This window comes from Seriola lalandi, unplaced genomic scaffold, assembly GCF_002814215.2.
Source record: "Seriola lalandi dorsalis isolate HSWRI2012SDOR001 ecotype SW California unplaced genomic scaffold, Sedor1 jcf7180002054927, whole genome shotgun sequence".
Classification (NCBI taxonomy): domain Eukaryota; kingdom Metazoa; phylum Chordata; class Actinopteri; order Carangiformes; family Carangidae; genus Seriola; species Seriola lalandi.
The window spans coordinates 417,079-440,738 of NW_019525479.1; the positions used below are offsets into that span (position 1 = coordinate 417,079).

Genomic DNA, 23,660 nt, shown 5'->3' on the forward strand with positions numbered 1-23,660 from the left:
TATAGGGCTATTTTAACCAACAGCCATGGACACATTGCTTAGCAAATTATAAACAAATAAAAGTGTGTTCTGAAAACCACAGAGAAAGCCATGTGTATGCTGGGACGAATACAATATTTGAACTAAAGTTCAATAGAAATATTTAAACAAACTTAAATTGTATGCATTTTTTTACATTGGTAGCTGTACACTCTAGACACAAATTTAATTTTAATGTAGGGTATGAGAAGAAGGAACCTGACACAGAATATTAGGCTGCAAGAGTCTACTTTATTGCATTTGCAATCACAGGGTGACAAGGTGAAAAATGGTTAACAAAGGCATGTGGATGTGTATGCACCACAGTGTGTCTTTGCACCACAGTATTACAAACACAGAACAGTACAAATGTTTAATAAAAAAAAAGAAAGAAAAAAAGCTTATCAGTTGCATCATTGTCTTGTTTTTTTTTTCTCCATTTTTTCATTTTCAGTTCTTTTTTTGGTTGTCAATAAAAAAAACACAAGGTTACCAAAACAAGAATAAGTAAGGCAGCCTATACTACAATGAATAATATAAAAAAAATTAAATAAAAAAAAACAAACAAAAAAACTAAAGGTTGTAAACGGGACATCCTCCCGTCACCTAGCGTTGGTCGTTGGTTCAATTCCCCCCCCGAGGTGTGGATCATCGGAGTGAGACTGCAGGATCAGGAGGATGTGGGACTTCCTGCATCGCTGCTCTCACTCACCTGGCGTTGCATAACCATCTCCCTGGCAACGCAGGTGATCTGACCATTCGTCACCGCACCGGGGACCCCCGCCCTGAGAGGGACAAATAAAGAGAGATTGAGGAAAGCTATTCTTGATACTGTATGGATTGACTAATTTACACAGGGACAGATCATAGCTAAGCAAACAGACAAACCAAGACAGATTTTTTTGTCTACACCCTGTCAAGAGGTTTTTAATGGAAGACTGGTACAATGACTCTGCTTTATATAACATAATGTACTAAACTGGCCTGGACTCATCTGCAGATTAAAGGCAAAGTAAAAAAATAAAAATAAAAGCAGCTCCAAACCGAATAGTGGATACTCCAACAAAGGCAGTTTCATTATGAAACTAAAGATTAGGACCAGGATTACAAGAATTAAGACACAGTGACACTGTCAGGGGTTGAGTCAGCGATGTGTATTTACTTATACTTACTTCATCTGTGCCTCCTCAGTCAGTGGGGTCATCCCTGGCTGCTTCCCAAAGAAGAAACTGGACCACCAATGGCCAGAGTCCTGCTTGGGGAGTCCTGTGGAGACAGATAATGAAGGCATGAGGCTTCAAACTTGTACAGAAAGGACAGCTGCCATTGTCTATTTAATTTAGATTTCTGTCAGTGGAATTTTGAATCGTTAAGGCAAACCCTTTTTCTTTGCTCACGCCAACCATGACATTAACTTCCAGTACTCAGACGACAGTGATTTGTTTGTAAAATATAAGCCCCTTCATTAACAGGAGTCACCTTCTTTATTAATTTAACATTTTAACATTCTAGGACAGTGTGAATGAAGTTTTTGACAATCTTCCTAAGATTAAAGCTACATTGCCACAGTCTGAGCGAAAAATGACCCAGGCTTCGGCTGCATGTTTGGCTCTGTGTCAAACTGACACCTCATTTAGTCACTGAACAGCTGCATTTACATGTAGCCAGTGAAATATATACAGTACAACTGCTGTGTGCCACAATTAGCTTCTAGGTCAAATCAATTCTCAAATTTGTGCCGGTGAAAAGTTTTACATATGTGATAAAGTATCCTGCACTATATTGAACGAACAAATTTAAAAGGTCTAAAATATTATTCTTGTGCAATCAAACTTATAACTAGATATTTGAAGACAAAAGTAGGTTACAACAGCAAACAAGTACTGCAAATCTTATAATCCAGAGCCACAACTGAATACTATACTTTCTTACATAAATAACATTTTTCTTTTCCCAATGATTTCTTATTTGCTTGTGGCTGTAAAAACTGCCATCCTTATAACCCACGTGCCACAAAACTGAATTCCATAGTACTAAAAGAATGAACAGTAATGTAAGTCACATGCACTGAACTCTCTCTGAATGCACCCCCACCCCCCTATTTGTGCGTGTCTAACAACTTTAGCACCCTGACCCCATGGTTAAAACAGGCATGGCGACACCAACCTCAGCCAGCATTTAACTGCCGGCCCAGATGGTTTTCACATAAGGCTGCACTGAGATGCTGATCCAGGATTACTGGTGAAGTCAGCAGATATTAACTGGTGCAGAGGCTCATATTGGTGTAGCAGGGGCCAAATGCACATGTGCCAAGGCTGTGATGCTTTTTATATTAATACTGAAATATGAATCCTAACCCAGAGAACTGAATGGTACTTTCAGGTTAAAGAAACCCCCACATCTTGAGAGGAAAAACGAACACTGAAAAGCGAGTTTCCTGCTAGATTAGAAAGAGCCAGATCAGACCAGAAATGATTCGAGCTGGGTGTATTCCACGATGACTCAACCACAGTAGCTCTGTTTGATCTGAGGCAACAGCTGACTCAACCACAGTAATCCTGAAGTTAGTGCAAATTAAGTCTTTGGGCAATGGTACGATGTGGATTAAGCAATGTCACGAGTCTATGAAACTGTTGGCCAAACATAGGCAAGAGGAAGTGAGCACGCTGAAAAGAAACATTCACTTGTGTGGAGATATGCTCTGACACACAAAAACATCTGGATCTGGTGCAGTGACACACTCCTGGGATGGTTGTTTCTCTTGAGCAGAACACACTGTTCCTTCCAAAACCCACAGTCATTTATATTACTCATTGTGTGTATTCTGTCTTGACGTTGAGTGCTGTTATTCCCTGAACTGAAAACGACACTCGAATTCTCTGGCAGCAGCCTTGATTCAGTTCATTTGGAGCATAATGTTAGTGTTTAGCTGATAATCACCCACATTCAGGGGCTTCCCCACACTAACAGGCACATAACTCTGCAGGGAAACATTGAGTATCTGGAGTTTTCCTTATATCTAATTAATGCTAAAACACAAAATTCTTGTTTTTTTTCTTTTACATAGATACAAACATTCACACACCTGGATGGTGAGGAATGACCTCTCCGCTGTACTCCGAACTGCCGCAAGAGCTGCTGCTGGACGTAGAGCCAATGCGCCCTGCAGGAGAAGAGAATGAGCAGACAAAGAGTCAGTTTATTCACAGTCAACAAAACTGGAAAAGTGAGATGTATGTGGATCACACTGAAGGGTTCACTTCTTGCATGGATACCCAACCATTCCCCTAAAATGAGAGGGGGTGGACATGACATGGACAAAGAAAATTTTAATCCATTTTCCTCTGGTTATATAACCGGAGCCCGCAGGGAAACTCTTAACACTAATGCCGATTTTGATTTGATTTACTGAGACAGGCTACAAGTCTGTTTGGCACACTGGGGAACATAAATATAACACACACACACATACAGTACATGTATGAAGAGACAGGCACCAAATATATTCCTGAAGCCAAAGATGTGATCTCTTATGATTTCAGAGTCTGGCTGTAAACAGAAGACTGTCACTTGACGCTACCGTTAACGTGAATTCTAGTAGGTTTTTTTTTTTTTTTTTTTAAATCTAAATCTAATATTTGTGATACACAGGATATGACCGGTTAATTTTGAAATTCAGTAATAGTCATGTTTTAACCTTTAAGGGGGAGTGTACATTATTTTTAAAAAACATCCAGACATTGAATTGGTTACTGCTACTATTATCATTAAACAAATTACTCAGCCTGATTCTTTCAACCCAAGTATAACTCACACACACAGGTCATGCTTTACTCAGGGAAACCCAAAGAAAAACCACACTGACATGACTCATTACATCCAAATGTTATGTACTTTGGACAAAAGTCACCCAGCAGGAGCAGGGAGTTGGTTTGGTCTTGTGTAAGGGACTACAAGGGAAAGGAGACTCACTTCGGTAGTAGTCAGTGGTCGCCACAAGTGAACCGCCTGCTGGAATAGCTGCCATTCTTCTGTTGTTGGTTGCTGTTCGCTGTGCTTGATGGAAACCTGCAGAAGAAAAAACAGTGTGAGCAAAACCAGCCTGGGCTACAGTACTCACCAAAGCAATGGAGATATGTTTTTTTTGTTGTTTTTTTAATAAATATTCCTTTCCAGACAATGATGCTTTCATTACCAAGGCTACAACTGACAATTCTTCTCATTTCAAGTCATCATTATCTTGATAAATAATTTTGTCATTTATAATATGGTTTCTCATCATATATAGTTAAGCAGTTATTGAAATCGGGCTTATTTGTCTATAAAAACAGTGTAAAATGTCTGTTGACCCCTTTAAAATCAGCTAAACCTTTAAGCATTGAAAAAATGCAAGAATAAAATGTGACAAAAATACGAGGAAAACATCTTTTCCACTACCTCTCATGCACTGCAGATAAAAACAAACCCGAGGCTTCGACAAGAACAGACGTGATGCGGATAAACTGTACGTTAAATGCATATAAACCCCCCTGGTCTAATGGTGAGAATGCATATTCTATAAAGCTATAAAACCAAGATTCAAATACATTTTACAGTTTTGTCAGCTGCATAGTGTTTCACATCACGTTCACAGCTTCAACACACTGACGTCATCCCACGGTTTGCAGGAGTCTTGTTTACATTAGACTATCTCTGCACCAAACCGACATTTTGACGTTCTTCTGTCTCGTGACAGATATGAGACTAAAATCACAATTTACAAGGACTATAAATAAATACTGCCTTATGAAGAGTAGGGGGGAAAAAAGATCACTAAGGTTGATGGCTTTATCATTTACCGAGGACCTTTTGTGTCTTAACAAAGACAAAAACAAAATCGCTGAAAATCTGTTGACAACAAAACTGTCAGTTACCGTTTGTGTATGTACACCACTTATTGTTATTCTGTGGGCGAAACCCCCGTATACAACGAGAAAAGGCTGCAAACAAAACGTTTATTCTTCTGACTATGTTAACCAAAACAAAGACACTCATACAGCTCGACAATAGCTGCCATTATAACAAGCTAGCTAGCATCGTTAGCTCGTCCCCTCCGCAGGAACCCACCACCCCAAAAAACCCCTCCTTTTACCACCATTTTATAACAACACAACAAAATGAAGAAAACTCACCTTTTAGTGACCCAGACGTGCTTGATGTTCAGTAGCACCCAATTCAACTCAGTCGGCGAGGCTGGGGGAGTAAACGCTAGGCGACGGGGCCCATTTGAAAATAAGTTTTGGGTAAATGTAACCCTCCAAGGTCCGAGAGGATATCGACGCTGCTTCTTGCTGTTCACAATTGTCGGCTCATGGTTTTATAGGGAAGGAGGGTGACGTATCAGCCGGGGGCGGGACCAAGCGAGAACTGCCCCGCCCACTCCGGCCCTCCTGACATTTCCACGACTCTACTTTGTTGCAACAGCGCCACAAGCGAATGGGTGACCGTAAAAACGCAACCAAGGCAGTATTCCACCCAAAAAATTCTTTCTCTCTAACGACTTATAGTTTTATTGGTTTATTCCACCCAAATACTACTTTCTGTCCAAGTTCTTTTAGTTTCAAAGGTTTCTGAGCCAAACTGTATTCTTGCTGCCACATGTGTACCTCCAATGTCTGGAAGGATTTAGGAAGTGTGGGAAGAACAGTTTACTGTCCTGCGCGCAGGATTCCACTCACATTTCCAGACATAATTATTTGTTTTGAACTTTATTCACGTTCTCTTTATTGAAATGAGTCAAAATATTTACTGTAGCATTTTGTTCATTTACATCATGCTCTATTTTCAATTGACTCTCACATGTAATGAAGCAGCGCGAGACTGAGACTATCCAAATCTTATCCAACTTTAAGCATTAGTTTATCGACGGAAGTAAATGACCCACACAAACAAACAGGAGCTTGTCTGAAAGCTCTGATTTAACTGAGAAAAAACATGTCCGTAGCTGAAACCACTGATGAGTAATGATGCTCTAAAAACAATGACATAATTTGGGGCTTATGCGTCAGAGAAGTTGATTTTAAATTAACAATTACCTACTTAAATGTAGCCTGACCATGCTGTTTGTCAGAAGAAATGAATTTTGGTCAGATCCAGGCGCCACAATATTAGTCAATGGCAGGATCCTCACATATTTGCAGGTTTATGAAATGAAGATGTTTTCTATTGACAGGAAACTTGGACACAAAATGACATCAAAGAGATACAAAATGACTATAAAGCGACACAACACAACCACAAAGGGATGAAGAATGACCACAAAAGGGACAACCCATGACCAAAAAGAGATACAAAATGACCACAAATAAATACATAATAACCACAAAGAGATTAAAACAAAATTAAAGAAATTAGCGTTATGATAATTAATATAATATATACATATAAAAAAAACATACTTTAGCTGGGTATGTATGAATAAGTTTGAAAAAAAACTTTGTTTTTGTTAAAAATTCAGATACCATAAGAAGTATGGAAGTCTCCACAAAACAGTTCCAATTTTGAGAAAACATACATGTATGGTATTGTGATAATATGTTTTTTGAAAGAGAGCTCTTTGATATATTGTTACTACAGATATGCAAAGGAGAACACGCTTTCCCAACAGGAGAGTAACCGATTACCATAGTTGACTTAACAGAGAAAATGGTCCTAATTTAAACACTAACCTCGCTACAGGCACTGTGGCTCCCTCTTATGGTAAAATTTATGAATTGTAGTTGTTAGTGGGGGAAGTGTGATATAGGTGCAGAGGAATGTTTCTGGTTGATAGGGTTTTTGTTTGCTCTGTGCAGATACATGTTTGATTACATTACATGACAAAACAGAAGGTGATCAAGAATTATTTGTCACGCGGGTCTGATTGGATTTGCTGTGATGTACAGTGGCTGTGCAAATGTTAAAGTAAAGTGATAATGCTTTAAAAAGTAATGCCATAATTGTTTTTTATTTAACAGATAATTTAATACAAAATGGAGTAAAGAGAAAAAAACTAAATCAAATCAATATTTGCTGAGACAGCTCCACTTCTCCCCAGTACACTTGTTTCCTCCGCTCTGTCTATCTCTTCACGTAATCCCAGATTGTCTGCATGATGCTGAGATCAGGGCACCAGAATATCTATTGTAAGAGTCCGTTTTCTTCTAGTCTCTGAAGACAGTTAATTCTGGGCAAGACGACATGCACGTTGTAGGGAGACAGTGTAGCCCATCCCTGTACACGCTGTCTGTTGAGATCGAGATAAAAGTCCAACCGTTGTCGGCAGGATTCGAACCTGCGCGGGGAGACCCCAATGGATTTCTAGTCCATCGCCTTAACCACTCGGCCACGACAACCCTGTACCACAAATTAAAATCATACTATCCCGAGGAATGGCGAAAGTGCACACTTAAAGGTTTCAGAGGCAACAGTTCGTCATGACGTATATAACGGCTAAACTTTTCGATATAATCCACTTATATAAAATATAACGTAATTAATATAAACGTCCACCCTTACAGACTCACAGACTTGGAGGCGCGTTCCCGGTGAGTCCGTGAGGGTTTAGAGCTGCCCCACTGTCAAACCACCGAGGGCATGAGGTCTCTGTAGCAGACGTTTCGAGCCCTTTATGCACAAACTTTGTTTGGGGTTCTGCAGACTTTCCCCTGAGGGAATTACCCAAAGTTCATAGCGTTGTGACATTAAAGACGGGTTTGACCGCGGTTACCAAGCGACGCCCGGAAGCGTAAAAAAACGGCAAATAACGGCCATAAAACAGAAGAAATAATAAGAAAGAAGAAGAACGGTTAACAAGCATGAGAGGAACGAACACTAACTTTAGTATTACAAGAAAAGAGACAGTACATATATCAAAGTGTCAAAGTGCTGTCCCATTCTTCTTTATACCATATGAGCCCTTGCAGCCTTTTTTGTGTGTTCAAAAATATTTATATGTATATTTTCATATTGGTGTTATTACTTGTGGATAAAGTACATGAAATGAATCATTCCTATTGTTGCTCAGGACCCTCCTTAACCCTTTTCCTTTGATCCTTTGAGGTCAATGGACCCGAGTTTGAGGGACACACCATTAATGACATTCAACCACACATTTTCAAGATCATATGAAAAAGTATATTTATGCAGAATATGGTCAATATTTATGAAATATTTTCCTGGAGAAAAACTCATCTCCTAAACATTTTGTATGTCAAATGAATGCTTGTATAAAAGTATAATGACCGTATGAAATTTTGAGAGATTTGTTTAAAATTCTTATCTTTTTTTTTTTTTTAAATATGAGCCAGGCAACTTCAGCCAAATTATCACTAGTCATATTTTCTTTGCTATTATTTTGAGTTTGTTGTCTATATTGTTAGTATTGTGTTGAGATACGAGTCAATTTTTTTCCCTGCCTCCATGAGATTATATACTCCCCAAGGATCCTGAAGCCCTTGCAGCCTCTGGCTCTCGATCACTTACCAGGTGACGTCAATTAAGACTGTGATGGTTCAGGGTTTAGGCCTCAGGGGGACACTGGGATTGGGTATATTGTAATATGGATGCCATGGATGTATTATAATACTTATATTATAATACATGCACTGACTTAAACAGTGGCAGCTCACTTCCGGTGGCAACCTCTGACTTGACACGGCCACTGCCACGGCTGCAGAGGACAAGCCACAGCAATTTACGCTAGTTTGAGTCTCTCCCAAAGCTCCTCAATGCTCCAGGAACATTCACTAGTATATTCCAGGAATCTTGAGTGATAGAAGTGTAAAACAAACACTTAATCTGTCAGCAAATCCAGTTTATCTTCTTACATTGTAGTTGTTTAATAATCAAAGCAATTTGTAAATTTGTTACTTTTATCAGGTTTCAATATTGACCACAAATCACTTGTCATTTAAAGGAATGCTTTATTGATATCCAAACATATACAACAAAAACCAAAAACTGTTTAATTCATTCACCATGATCTTCCAAATCTGATCCCTTTTAATAATCTACATCAGCTAGGCCCTGGACCTAAATAAAGCTATAAGTACTTTACTGTCCTCCAGCCTCTGCAGCAGCTGGCTCCGAGCAGGCTCGTCATGTGCTGCACTTCCCATTGGCACCCAAAACAAAATCATCCATTTCTATCAGTCAGTGTCCCAAAACTGATTGAAGCTTTAAAGAGGCGACAGGTACACTGCAAAAAAAAAAAAAAAATCCTAATCTTACACGTCATTTAATTTGGCATTTTAGGAGTGAATACCAAAATAAATGATTTGAGATTAACATGTTTTGTCGTGTGCATCTTGGCAAAGCAGAAAGTCAGACTCCATGAGATTTAGAGGCAAAGAGAGATTTTGTAACAGATATTTCAATATTGGCAACTTGCCTTTAACTGATGGCAATTAATTGTACAAATAATAAATCCTCTCTGAAAATCCACCTTTCCAAATAGAAAGAAAGCCAAAAGAAAACATAATTCACCTAACAGGAATATATTAACTACCAAAATGATCAAAACAAACAAATACAAAATGACAAAACACACTTCAGTTATGATACAATGGCAACAGTTTTGAAGCAGTTTGATGGGAAGTTGTGTTTTTTAATCTGTGTATTTTCATGTTTGTTAATTGTAGCCCGACTCTGTCACCGAGAGCCATTTCTTTTTCACATGGTCAGAGTCAAGCAAGTTTAACCCTTCCTGGGAAGTTTTGGCTTAAATAATTAAATTACCCCAACTTCTGCAGCCTCAATAAAACATCTGTCCACCCATGAGACTGAATTGTGACAACACAAGAGGAAACACAGACATTTCCACAGCCTGATTAGACTAAACAGCCTGTAATCATGTGTATCATAAACCCTACAACCGGCGCAGGGCAACATTTTCTGGTTGTAATTTGTTGCCCTTGTGTCAGCAAACAAACCAGAGAGCAGAAAAACAAAAACTAGAACACAACTTCCTTCATTTTCTACATTCAAGAGAAAAGTGACCGTGCTGCACAACTCTGCTCTCAGGTTTACTGTCACTGTGCCTGAGGCCATGAAGTCTGCAAGAGCTGCTGTCTATCACTGTGCGTGTTGAGGTGGTGTAGATGAACAACAATAAGAGCAACAATGATTTTGTATCAGTTTGGCCTCATGCAGTGTGTGTGTGTGTGTGTTTAGTAATATTTAGTGTGTTCACAGGAGTGTGTTTGTGTGTTCATGTGTGCATTAAGGGGGTGTTGGCAAAGCTTCTGCTATGGCAGCGAGATGTTTTGTGGCCCATCGGACTTTAAATGTCTTTATGCTAACTCCCCTTCCTTCAATCGGACGAGTCCATACAACTTTGTTTTTTGTTTTTTTTTTTAAGAAAAAGAAAAAAAAATGTGAGGAACATAACAAAAAACTCTTTCCTACCAGCTAAATTATAACAACAGGTGAACCATTTAAACTGAGTAAGGCCAATAGAGAAGCATTGACATTCACCAGGTAGTGTACAAAGCAAAGCATCGTCTCAATGAGTTCTGTGTGTCAACAAAAGGAAGGGAACTGCAGTCTAACCAGGGTAAAAAAGAAAACATGTTCAACCCTCAAGACGCGCTTGGTTTTAGTTTGACTTGCAAATGCTGACGTTAACATGCTGCATCCGAGATCAAACGCACCTCCAGTTTTCTAAATTACGTTCCTTCTCGCCCTGGTCTGATTAGTCCTGTGCCCAGACGGGTACAAAACAACTGCAGCGCATTGATGAGTCAGTTTCACAAACATGGAAACATGTTTTTAGACCACAAATGTACTTTAAACAGAAGAAACTCCAGACTGACAGTAGCTCCTGTCTGTGAAACTGACCCATAGTGTTTCTTTGTTTTCCACATATTTAAAGTTTGTTTGTTTCGCCTCCCCCTGCTTTTTTCAAACCTCCCAACCTGATTACTACCATTCGGCAGCGTCGCTGACAATATAATTATTCATATATATTTATACATATTGATAAAAGTTATGTAAAAACATTATGCAAAGCAGTGTAAAATAGTTTATAATACAAAATGGTTTAAGGTTTTTTTTTTTTCTGTTTTTACATCCTGGGGTGTTTATAGGGTGATGCACAAGACCTCGGTCGTCTTTGCATGGTTGGTATGGTACAACTGAGATGAGATATGCACATGCATGTAGCAGTAGTAGGTCTAACCCTAAGAGGGTTGCTGAATCTTACCCACCTACCCCACCCTCCCCCCAAAACTAACCTCTAAACTGTGAGTACAGCCAGCATTCACACCACTGGTAACTGCAGAACTGTGAAGCAAACCGGGTACAGGTTGGACAGACAGGTGGGGGTACTGTGGTGACACTAGCAGGTGCTCACAGTGTGAATGCATTGTTTTAGCACATGATAGTAGTCAGAAACAAAGTAGACAGAAAGAGTACGTTTAAGTAGCATATAAACTATCTTGCTTATGCCCATAAAATTCTCCTCCTACCTCAGTCTGTAGATATTCTGGTTCTTAAACTCTGAAGTTGGGAGCAATAAATACAGCTGCAGGGTAAATTCCTGATGTATCAACATGGGCCGATTAACCCGCTGGGGGCAAAAATGAGCTAGGGCCCAACACTGACTCAAAGTTTGATGTACATTCAATTTCAGTTTGCACTTGGTCAAATTATCCTAAATCAACAGTGAACCCGGTGCTTTTGGGCCCCTTAAGGTCCCACTTTGCCCCCTCTGTAATCCGGCCTCATTTATCAGCCTAAAATGAAAGATGGAGTTTAAGAACCTGACATCTTACAATGCCTCTCTTCAGCCTTTTCTTTAGTAAACAGCAACAACCTGTTTAAAAAAGGCATCTGACGAGTGCAGGAGCTTTGAGTGTCGACTTATTTGGACTAACACGGGGGTGAGGATCTAACCAGGGAGGAAGTGGAGGCAGGCAGTGGTGACAGAACAAAAAGCACAGTCTGTAAATTATTCAGATTTAGACATCAACAAAAAACATTTTCTTCAACAGCGAGGCAGGGGGATGGAGGCCGCAGGACCACCGGCAATGGGACTGGCAGGGAAAGCTCGTCCCACCACAAACCCACGAGTCCGTCACCTCCGCCTGTCGGCGTTACAGACCTTTGGGCAAGTGAGCGGTGGTGAGTCGGTGAGGTGGAGGGTCAAAGGTCAGGGCTGATTCTGCGATGTGAGGTGAGGTGATAACAGTACAGTCTCAGGTCGTGAGGAAGGTGGCAGCGAGGAGGAGGAAGAGAAGGAGGTGGTGTGCATTCAGAAAGGCGGGTTCTCCTGAGTGGGGGTGGTGTCAGTGGGGGAGCTGACGACATCCCCGTTCCCTCTGGGGCCGACAACCTTATACTGCAGAGGAGAGAGAGGGGGAGGGAGGGAGAGAGAGAGAGAGGAAGGAGGACGACCAGAGAGGAAACAGACTAGAGTGTTATTGATTGTCAGAGTTAATGCACTGAGTCATCACACTTTCTGTTTCCTGTTTACAGTCAAGAGAAAACACCACTTGGGTCGCACTTTAAATCCTTGTCTCCATTATTTGAGCTTTTGTCTTCACTGAGATGGAAACAAGAAAAATATTGTTCACACAATAAAAAAATAAAAGAAGACTGATCCAAAAAGAGTGAAGTATGTTGTAAAGTTGACAGTTGATTGCATCAAAGCAAATCTCAACAGCATAACGTTTGGCTGCCAAGTATAAATCATATCATGTCTTCATTCTAAAGAAAAGTAGCATCTGCAGAGCTCCCCTCGCTCTGAGCAAATGTATACATCTACAAATAAGCTGTCTGATGTGGACTTTCTGGAAACAGAATCCACTTTAAGCCTACATGACGAGAAGTCATTACAGAGCTCAGAAGATGAACTAGAGCTGAATTGATTCCTGTTATCCACTGGCTGATCGACGAATAATAATCAATAACTAATTTGATAACCGATTGTTTCAAGCTCTTTTCAAGAAAAATTCCAAATATCTCCCCACTCCAGCTACAAATTGTCGATCATTTTAAAACTGTCTTTCTTTAACCTTGTTTGATAGTGACTTGAACATGATTGGAGATTGGACTGTTATAGATGAAACAGTTAATCAAGAAAATCTAATCCAAACACCTAAACAAAGAAATCAAACAAAGATTGCTATTGGAGCAAAAAGCTTTTGTTACCTTGTGGTGTTACATCAATCTGAAGGATTAAAAACACAATTTCTGTCACACATTATGTTTATTTGCTCAGATTTTCCTCTAAAATGAAATATTTTGCCAAGTTGACACTAAATAGCAATCAAGAAATCAGTGTTCTTTTTCCCAGGTTAATAATTTGTACACACGACTTCACTGCAATGATTTTAATGTAAGTTAACCTAAGGAAACATAAAGCTAGATTACTGTGGCAACCCCAGCATCAGCATCCCACTATGATTGGATGATTATATCCGATAATGGAAATATTATTAAACTGTAATTAGTGTGGATCAATCACATCATGGCTGCTCAGTGTATCTCTACTGTGTCTGCTCACCTTCAGGTTCCCCATTTTATCCTCAAATGACTTGAAGGTTGCAGAGTTCCTACAGAGCAGAGACACAAAGTTACATTCACAAAAAACACATATGTAAACATTACATGCTATGATATCATGATATTTAAAAAAGGCAGGTTAACTGCAAACTTTAGCTAGCGAAAACAGAAAAAGGAAACTAGAAAAATAAAACCATAAATATTACATTTTCAGAATTTCTACACACTGTGCAAAACTATTTTTGCAACACTTGCACTAAAACCAGTGTTTCTTTCTGCTTCTAAAATGGGTGAACCCATTCTTAAAACTGATTAATACATATTTAATGAGTTTACACTCAACTGCAGCCGAACTGCTACTGTCCTTGGCATGCTCCCTGTCTAATACTGACACAACAAGCTGTTCAGAGCGTAAAATATGACACAAGGTCATTATAAAAACACTGAAGAAGCCATTCTTGAGTATAAAATGAACATTAGACTCACTGCTAAATTTAAAATATTAGTCCAGCATTTCGTGTTCAGCTCATTACAAGCAAATAATAAATAAAACAAAAATGAATCTTCATGTTGTCACAGGCACAGGCTTAGAAAAAGAGTAAAGTGCTTATTCCCCCACAGTGTGAGGAAGATGTACCAAATATTTTGTTTTATCAAACCTTCACTCAAAATAAAAGATCTCAGAGAGAAGAAAGCAGCATCATAACAAGCACAGACATCAACCGATTAACAAAATACAGAAAAACAGCAGCGGCACAGTACTTCACAGTAAAGATACATACATGACGTGCGTTACACTGACAGTTAAACTGAAGCAGAAGTCAAACAGTATAGTGAGCAGATCTGTGTGTTACTTTACCTCATGGCGGGCATACTTATCGAGTGGCGAATGGAATAGTTGCTACTTTGTAAGCGTTAAAGAGGAGACAGAGAAGTGCAAGTGTTATAAAGCAAGCAAGCAGTGGCGCGCGCGCACACACACACACACACACACACACACACACACACACACACACACACACACACACACACACACTGTGCTGCAAGTCATATAGTTGAGGTGCTACTGATGATTAGTTAACACATTGGTTCATTTATATTTTCAATTCAACTCAAAAGAAAAACAATAAACAATTAGTGAATAACTATTTTCTAAGGTTTAAGCAGAGAAGTTCATTCAAGGAAACTCCTGTGGACAACAAATACTTATAAATTCAACACATCTACTTAAACCAAAACTGCCACAGAATTCGTTCTTATTTTTCCTATATTGTGTACCGGATTACACAATATTACATAATAAAATAAAGTGTTGCCTGCTCCTTTTCAATCAATTTCAAAACCTAACTTAAAATGAATATAATAATCAATAATGACATAATAATTATTTTAAAATGCTAGCACAATAGGACAGGGAATAAACATTTTCTAAGAAATTCTTTATTATTAAAATAACACTAAAGGATGACATGCTTAACATCTATGTGCTGGGGGAAAATACATAAAGACAAAATATAAAGGAATAAAATTATAAACGCAAGGTTTCCAGTCCAGAAACACCAAAAGTAGATGGCAGTTTGGAAAAAGCAGAGGTCAAAATAACAATAGCAAAAATGGCAGAGCTTAACTTCTGTGATGAGTCAGAACTGTTTATCTGTCTGTTTAACAAATTCCAGGTCACGTGACTGTGTGATCAAACACTCGGTTGTTGTAACAGGACATGTGAGTCTTACCTAAAGGAATTAGAGAAAGGTAGAGCTCTGCGGGTAAAACCAAGGCAGCGATTAAAAACAAAGAGGAGAGAGAATGTGAGCCACAAGCAGCAGCGTTAGGATACAAAAAATCAAAGCCGAGCAGTCGACCAGGACGACAAACAGGTGAGATACAGCAGCAGAGAAATCAGCAACAAGGGGAAAAGCATGAAATTTAGACTAGACAGGAGGAATATGTTAAGTAACTACAGACACCAGTACAACTGATGAATAGTTCAATAACACTGTTTTTCAGCCTGATTTTTGTGTTTCCGTACGTTCATACCACTGAGATGTTGTTTCTCATTTACATGAGACAAATTGTGTTTTTTCACATTAAAAGTCTACTTACAAAAGAAAGACTGCAAGACTTCTAATGCAAAAATTCTGGACAAAGAGTCGAGTTTCATCCATGGTGGCTTAACAAGTCTAACACCTGACATGAGTCTGCTGTTGTACTGATGGATTAGTGTTGTAGGAATAGTAATTATACTGACAAAAACTTTTGGTGTAGTTAATGTTTTTCTTTTGATTATTTCCACACAGGTTTCAGCATCAAGACCTGCACTAAAATTTGGTGCAGGAGCAAAATAGGGACATATAGAAGAAGAAGAAAAATAATATCAGGAGCATTTTTGCAGCTACAGAGGAAGACTTTGGATGAACAAAAGGGAAACATGCGGCATGCAGGGAAACCAGGTCAAAACTGCTGAAATCTAATTTTAGTGGGATATATGAGAAGCCAGTGTACAACATACACACATTTGTCAACACACTCAGACAGCTAAGTATCTCTCACACACACACACACACACACACACACACACACACACACACACACACACACACACGAAGAGCAAATATCAATGTGGGTGTCTCTAAATGGAAACATTAACATCATTACAGACAGTTGTGCGAGTCAACAAGGCGTCGTCAGAGATGAGCAGTTCGATGTGAAGGAGTTAGTGGTTAATGCATCTTCACCGAGTCTAAATCTACAGTAACTGTTTCCTCTCTAAACCTACAGCTGCACTTGATGAACTGCTGTTTTGTCAATTTAAATATTTCAAAAGGACCATGTCTTGTTATTGTGCTAATCTTTACCGTTCTCTTTATAAACGACACTAATGAAGTTCAATTTTAGGCGAAGGACCTGTCTACATGAGAGGTCTGCACAGGTCCAATCAAGTCTTGGTATCGTAGATGGGCCAAGTCAGAATTATATGGAGCCTAAAGCAGTTAGTGTTGGTCCTGATCTATTGCTGTGAGAAACAAAAGTGTGAACTGTTAAGTTCAGGCCACACGGCTTGTGTTACTGCTTTTATCAACCGTTTAGATTTCTTCTAAATTCTCCTTTCAGATGCTTTTTTTTTTTTAAATTTAATTTTTGCACGTCTGGTTCAGGTTAGATTCCCATGGATCTGTTTTGGACCCGTGAAGACCTTTAGTTTACATTACAGGAGTGATTCAACTACTCCAAAACACAATGTACTGAATTTAGGAGAAATTCATACAACAGTGTTTTACTTCCAACACACACCAACCCTTTCATACTAAAATATGTACGTCTGAAGGAGAGAATATTCACATCTTCACTTGTACAAATTTAATCATGTTGAACACGCCTTTAGTTAGAAAAATCAACCTATAAAGAAATAAATGAATATAATTTTAACACTGGGGTCTGCTAGAGTCAGTTCTACAGTTCATCTACAGCACTACTAAGTAGTTAAGGTTAGAAGACAGAGGGGGTAGCAGCTACAAGAAAAATGAGCAGCGGACTGTGTTGCAGTAATTAATTATTCAGTGAATTTAATTTGATAAGTGAGTAAGTTCCCAGTACAAGCACACCAGTGTCCCAGTTACAAGTTCATATCACAAGTGATGTTTACATGGAAGGCTGGGTAACCTGCTGATCCAGCTCCCTGTAAACATCACTGAAATTATTCCAGGTTTCTGCCTTTGTCTCACCACATCCAGCTCAACTCAACAGCTGAAGATGCCCCGAACGACTGGTGTTGTTTTCTTTCCCGTCTTTGTCTCCAGCTACGGAAGAGCAGCATGCCATAAACTACATTTACCTGCATTACCACTGTCAGTATGTGGATCATTTTCTCATCATTTATCATCACGTTCTTTGTGTAACTGTCTGACTAATAGTTGAGGATGCACCCGATGTGGCAGACTGATCAGAAATCTGGATGAGGTGTTTACATCCCACAGTATTTTGGTTTTTATGTAACAACTAGAACATGTAATTTATTCAAAACTGGGTTTGTCAAGGTTTCTCGTTTCTGAAAGGAGGATGTGATGTTTCCCTGTGTAAACATATTAATGGGATTAATGAATATCCCAGTTTGGCATCACTGTCCACTGCTCATTTATTCTTGTGGCCTCGCCGGAGTGTCAGCCATTTTGGCTCCGCATCATCGTACCTCATGTCGCCAAGTCTCCTGGTGATGGCAGTGCCCACTGTGGTGAGAGCTGCACTGGTTTTCTGTCCCGCCTGGGAAAGAGTCTCCTGAGTCTTCTTGTATCTGCAGTGAGGAGAGAGAAAGAGGGGGAGCGAGGGAGGGATGGAGAGAGAGAGAAGAAAGGTGGGAGCAGAAGAATTGAAAGAGAACAATGGAGAAAAGAAGAGGGGGAGGACGGATGGTTGTAGTGGAATGAAAGGAAGATGTGAGACAGCAGAAAAAAAAAAAGAGGGAAAACAGAGAGAAGAAATAAAAAAGGACAGGACAGCAGGGGAAGGGAGAAAGAGGAAGGGAGGAGGATGGAAAGATGGAAGAAAAGATGACAGACAATGAACAGAAAGAAACAAAATGGATGGAGTGAAAGAATGAAGAAAAATAAGGTAGATGGATGGGAGGGGCAGGGACAGGAGAGTGAAGAACACAGAGTGGTGAATTAGACTGAAACCATTTGACCACAACAAACACAAAGACAAAAGCTGACACTGCTCCATCACACAGCATTCACCAGCCAAAAGGTTAGTATTCACACAGTACAGCCAGACGTCAAATTCAGGCCACAGCAACCAAAAGACTCCAGCCTCTTGTTTCCTGTTCTGGCCTCCCTGAATCTGAGAGCTTATGTTAATTTACAAAACAAACAGAAAAAAAATCCCCTTTCCCCCTCCACAGTATAAAGCACAGAAACACCCCTCAGTATTAATGGCAGGTATGATTCAGCATGTCCCTCTGCAGCCGAGGGCTGGTTGGGATGGTTAGTGTCTGCTGTTTATTTCAGTGCGATGAAGGATTACAAATGCATGATGGCAAAACCAAAAACACACACACAAGCTGCCAAACCCATCTTTGAGGGTGTGGTTACATATCAAGTATCACAATACAAACATCTTTTTACACACATAATGAAAATGCAACTATCACAATGTTTTATATGTTAAACAATGAAATTATCTATGAAAACATAACCCTCTGTTGTCTCTTACACTTTCCTCAATGTTATCGTTGTACAATGTGTTGTTTGCACATTTTAAAGGCCTAAGTGATTATAGCAGCTCCAAATGGCCACAACGTAGGGCTGGGTGAAAACACAGTGATTATAGAGGGAGACAAGATGCAGATAGTGATGACACACACTTTCAGACAGTCACTCCTCAAAAACATTCGCAGCTCAGTTACAGACGCATAAAGCGACCGAAGTTGATGTGTGAAGACTGAACAAGGCCACGTTCAGACTAACAGTAGCCCGGCACGGGAAAAAAACAGCCCTCTCATTCATCTGAATGGAGTCAGTCCATCAGTTCAGTGGGGGTGTCAGTGCAGGAGGCTCTGGCAAATAAACTGAATCAGTCTCAACCTTTGCTACAATGCGAGATTATCCTGCAAGGTGCAGCTTTATTTAATCAAATACCTGCAGGTGCATCAGGTAGATTAATATTTCTATGTACCTCATGATCATCATGACAAGAGATAAAATAGTTGTCACCATTAGTATTACACTGTGCAGTGTTTTGGTGTCTGAACCTTTAAAAGCCTTTTAATCTGTTGCTCAAACTGGACTCCCCGCATTACATTTCATTGTACCTAAAACAACATGCACCCCCCCCATCACACCCGCCTGTGCTGTATCAACACAGGGTTGTTTTCGGTCTGAATCCCTGAGTGTTTGAGAGAGAAGCTCAAATCCTGCCTACGTCCTCACCTCCACACATCTGGTCAATCACTGTTATGCTTTATTACATTGATGGTTTGTAGAAAATTTGAGAAATTGTCAGACGTAGACCTGCTGATGTTGATCTGAAGTGAAGGTATGGGGCTTTTCAACGATCCAACAATCGCTTAGCTCGAAGCACACTAACACTTTTATCTGTCCTCATTTAGGTTCTACAACTTGAAAGCATGGGTCTATTAGTTTGATTCGTTTGAGTGACCTGTCGACCTGACGTGTCTACCAGTAGAAATGTTTTTAGCTGATCTGAATAGACAGTCAAAGGCAGGGTGAGAGCGGCGAGATGTAATTAAGGCTCAAGGATAATTGTGCATATTTTCACAGTCTGTCTCTGAAGACGTCTTTGGTGTCACACTCTGTTGTTCACACTAAAATGTCAGTAGTTGCTGCTTGAAGACTGAATGAAAGAGAGCTAAGGAGAGAAATTCATTTAAAACATAATGATGCCTGAAGTCTCACTTATGTGCCATACTCCAAGAGCATCTTTCAGACCAATAGTGTTGTCTTCTGCTAAAGCTGAAAAAAGTAGCAGGTCAAATAAACGCCCCCAAACAAGCTTCTTAGAACCTCTCAGACCCGTTTCTCATCAACTGACTCTGATATTTATGTGAGTTTAGGATGAAACCTATGTAACAGACACTAGAAGTATAATAACAACATACAGTTCAACTCCAGTTACTGTGATCAAACTCAGTAAATAAACCTGAAGAGTGAATTTCTCACTGAAGCAGGTGCTGTTTTATGTACCAGGCTCAGTGTGGAGGGCTGGAGTTTGATCATAAACCTTCCTGTGGGCAAAACCCAGAGAAACTCACCATGTAGGTATTCACATCTCAAATTTTAGAGGTACTGGGTAAAAATGAACAGACGTGTGTGTATTAGCCATTAATGATCTGTTTAACAGAACAGGGATATTTGTTACAGCTGTTGTTTTGTTTGAGTTCAGTTTAAGAAACTCTAATTCAGAGCATCAGATAAAGAAAATAAAAATTTCTACAAGTTGTCTTCAAGCCAAAAAAAAAAATCGATTAATCTGAGCATTTAGAACTGACTGATGATCTTCACCTGAAGCAGACTTTCCTCGAGTTATGATCGAGGCAGGAAAAAGTTTGTTTGTTTTCATTCAAGCTGAAATTCAGTGTACGAGCAATATTGCGTTGCCATGGGCTCTTTTTGGTTTTAGTACATTCCTGTTGTGTGCAGACTGCTAAAGCTTCCCTTTACTCTCGTCTGACATGCACGTCTGGTTCCAGGCAATGCTCGTAAATATTTCATACCAACAACTACAAAGATTGAAATGCCTAAAGCTGCTTCCAGGCAGTTTGTGGTTCTACACTGAAAAATAACTTCAAACGAACTGAAAATCTGATCTGCAGTGGTTGAACCTGGCACTCTGCTGCAATGATGTATGTTTAGTCAAAGTGTGGTGAGTACAACTGACCTTAAGTAATCATAAGATTTATCTACATGTGTTTATAGTCAGAGTTCAACATTCTGGGAAATACAGAACGAAAGTCACATGATTCAAAGTCCAAACTCCACATTCATACTTAATGCACAGACGTCTGAATGGTGTCAATCTTCTCAACTGTCTCTCTGTAAGAAAGCATGTGGCTGTGAAGTTGGAGTCAACACGGATTCAACAGGGCGACCAGGATTAACAAGGTCAACAGGTGTGGTCACAGTACACCTGCTAGTATGTGCACAAATTCCGAGACAAAGAAATAAGCACGTGAACGCCCACTGAAATACATCCAGACTGCCAAAAGCAACCTAAGAGCAGAAATAAACACATCCACGCTTGCTGCCTGTTTATGCACACACAACACACAAAACAAACACACACACACACACACACATCTTGGGTAAAAGCCAACATCATGATCAGCTGGGCCACTCAAACACACGTCGAGTCTCAGCGGCAGATGGTTCACAGAGGATGAGCAAATACAGTTTTGGAGATAAGCTGGTGTGGCTGAGAACCAACGCACACGATTGTGTCCATCAACATGGCTGACCCTCTACACCACTGTCACTAACCACTTTCTAATTTTATTCAACATTTTCATTCATCTATACATCAACAGTGGAATATAGTAACTGCTATCCTATGCATTGTTTTCAATTAGTGTATTATTGATCATTTTCTTTTCACTACTTCCATTTCAACCTTTTTTGAAAGATTACTTTAATAGTACAAGCTGTATTCTAACCCACAGGATTTCTTTTCAGCCTTGGTCCTGCAGTCCAGATTCCTGCAATAACAGGACTATGATCTGCTTTGGACGACAACCACAAAACATAAAAACCTCATGAGAAACAAAATGGTACAGCCAAAAAACCAAATCAAAACAGTAAAAGAGTGATAAATACTACTTGCAAATGTTTTAGTCCTGCACTGGAGCCAGATGACTACAGTACCTGCCTGACACCAGGTAAACTTCTGCAATAAAGCGCACCTGTCTGATGCTCCAGAAAGGTGAGACAAACACCTGTAAGAGAAGTCTGTGTCTGACATTGACTGACAGTAGACAGATATGTGACGTTGTCCTGTATAAATACATTTAATTGGATTTTTTTTGTAACCTATCACAGGGTGAATATGAATCGTGTGTCATTGCTGTTCAATTTGTTGTAAACCTGTGGGCTAGAGTAGCTGCAACCAACGAGTATTTGTTAGTGGTAAATCGTTCTATCAATTAAATGTCAGAAAATAATGAAAAATGCTCATTATAATTTTCTACAGCCCAAAAAGACATATTCTTTTTTTAACTTTTATCTGTGAAAATGAATAAAAATAAACACTCTTAAAAGAAATGACTTTAAGTTAACTTGTCCTCTAATGTTTGAGTATTTCCAAACATGAAGTAGAAAATCTTTTCCTGAATTCAGCCACTGACACTATTAAAAAAGATTTTTAAAAATCTACTGCAAACTGCTAACATCACAGAAGCAAAAGAAGAACAGATGAAAAAGCATGGACAGTGAGGAAACAGTGAGAAAAACTCCCCAAAGTGAAAACCAAACTTAAAGAAACCTTAGCTCAACTACAAAAACAAAACAAGAACACAAAAGAGAAAGGGATCAACTCACGCTTCAGAGTGGGTAATGTCATCCAAAGTGGCTGAGGCAGACAGATATCTGAAGACACAACAGCAGGATAATGACACAGGGGAAGAGACACACACTAACAACACAGTACAGTTGAGGCACAATTCATTTCCAACTACTAAACTGACTGTGACATGCAGTTCTACTTTAAAAAGGCTTTAAACTGAAGGTTTTTTGCTCACAGAAGGTGCAGTGGTGACAGTGTTAACAACAGAACATCACACAATATAAAAAAATCATAGGACAGGAAACACTGCTGAAATTTCACATGGTCCCCAATGTTCATGACAAAACGTAACCATAGCAACTTGTGCTTTCTCCACTGCGACCAGAACCGGAGCCGAGTTAAACAAGGTGAATGTTTCCGAATGTTCATGGTGAAGTGATCATTACAAGCAAAGCGAGATGGTTACAAGTCAATCCTGTTGGGCTACGCGCTCACACCATTGTGCAGCTTATTGCATACGCTGCTATAATACCTGCACATTTCACATTGATTCAATCAGGCTGGGTGTCTACTTAAACAGGTCGTATGATGGTGTACTGAATTACTGACGTCTGTAAGGAATACTGCCAAACTTTGTGCAAACATTGCACCCCGCATGATCAGAATATGAATAAAACTAATTAAATTCATCTGTGCATGCAAAATGTGTGCTTTATTATTTCTCAAGTAATCATAATTTCTTTATCTGACATATGATGCTGTGAATTAATGAAGCAAAAATATTTGTTTTTCTTGCATTAATATTCACAAACTAATGAGTTACCACTTTGGAGTTGTTGTAAACTGTAATGTAAAATGTAGTGTTTAACACATTTATATTTTGACTGCACAAACAAATACAATTTTTTGTGTTGAGGGTTTTTTTTTTCTTTTTTTTTTCTTAACATTAATACATCTATCTGGGCCTCCAGAGCTCTTCATGTGTCAAAAGCTGCTGGTAAATTAACACACAGAACAGGCAAAAACTAATAATCCTATCTATGATTCCAAGGAAGTCACACTATTCCTCCCCCTACAAGTGTTAATACAGGTCTGGCCTCTCACTCGTGGAC

The 23,660-nt window shown here is 39.4% G+C and overlaps 2 protein-coding genes and 1 non-coding gene across 7 annotated transcripts in view; all 3 read right to left on the bottom strand.

The window, feature by feature from the left end:
* Positions 1-250: 250 nt before the first annotated feature.
* Positions 251-5,355, bottom strand: ppdpfb (pancreatic progenitor cell differentiation and proliferation factor b). Its single transcript, XM_023393022.2, has 5 exons — positions 5,190-5,355; positions 3,991-4,086; positions 3,104-3,181; positions 1,191-1,284; positions 251-803 (listed from the first exon to the last, which is right to left on the bottom strand). Exons 2-5 carry the CDS (start codon positions 4,043-4,045, stop codon positions 689-691), a joined length of 342 nt encoding a protein of 113 aa, XP_023248790.1. The 5' UTR covers positions 4,046-4,086; positions 5,190-5,355; the 3' UTR covers positions 251-688.
* A 1,954-nt stretch (positions 5,356-7,309) lies between these two features.
* On the bottom strand, positions 7,310-7,391 carry trnas-aga (transfer RNA serine (anticodon AGA)). Its single transcript has one exon. It is a non-coding gene; the product is annotated as a tRNA-Ser (tRNA).
* A 1,549-nt stretch (positions 7,392-8,940) lies between these two features.
* Positions 8,941-23,660, bottom strand: part of tpd52l2b (tpd52 like 2b) — a 28,264-nt gene continuing 13,544 nt past the window's right edge. For 2 of the 5 annotated variants that reach the window (XM_023392902.2, XM_023392900.2), the window contains 6 exons: positions 22,584-22,631; positions 17,729-17,830; positions 15,276-15,302; positions 14,402-14,446; positions 13,544-13,592; positions 8,941-12,376 (listed from right to left, as the gene is read on the bottom strand). In XM_023392902.2, the coding sequence (XP_023248670.1) occupies positions 12,290-12,376; positions 13,544-13,592; positions 14,402-14,446; positions 15,276-15,302; positions 17,729-17,830; positions 22,584-22,631 (358 nt within the window). In that variant the 3' untranslated portion in view covers positions 8,941-12,289. Of the gene's footprint in view, positions 12,377-13,188; positions 13,208-13,543; positions 13,593-14,401; positions 14,447-15,275; positions 15,303-17,728; positions 17,831-22,583; positions 22,632-23,660 lie in introns of all 5 variants that reach the window. The other 3 variants (XM_023392908.2, XM_023392905.2, XM_023392909.2) reach the window with 2 other exon arrangements.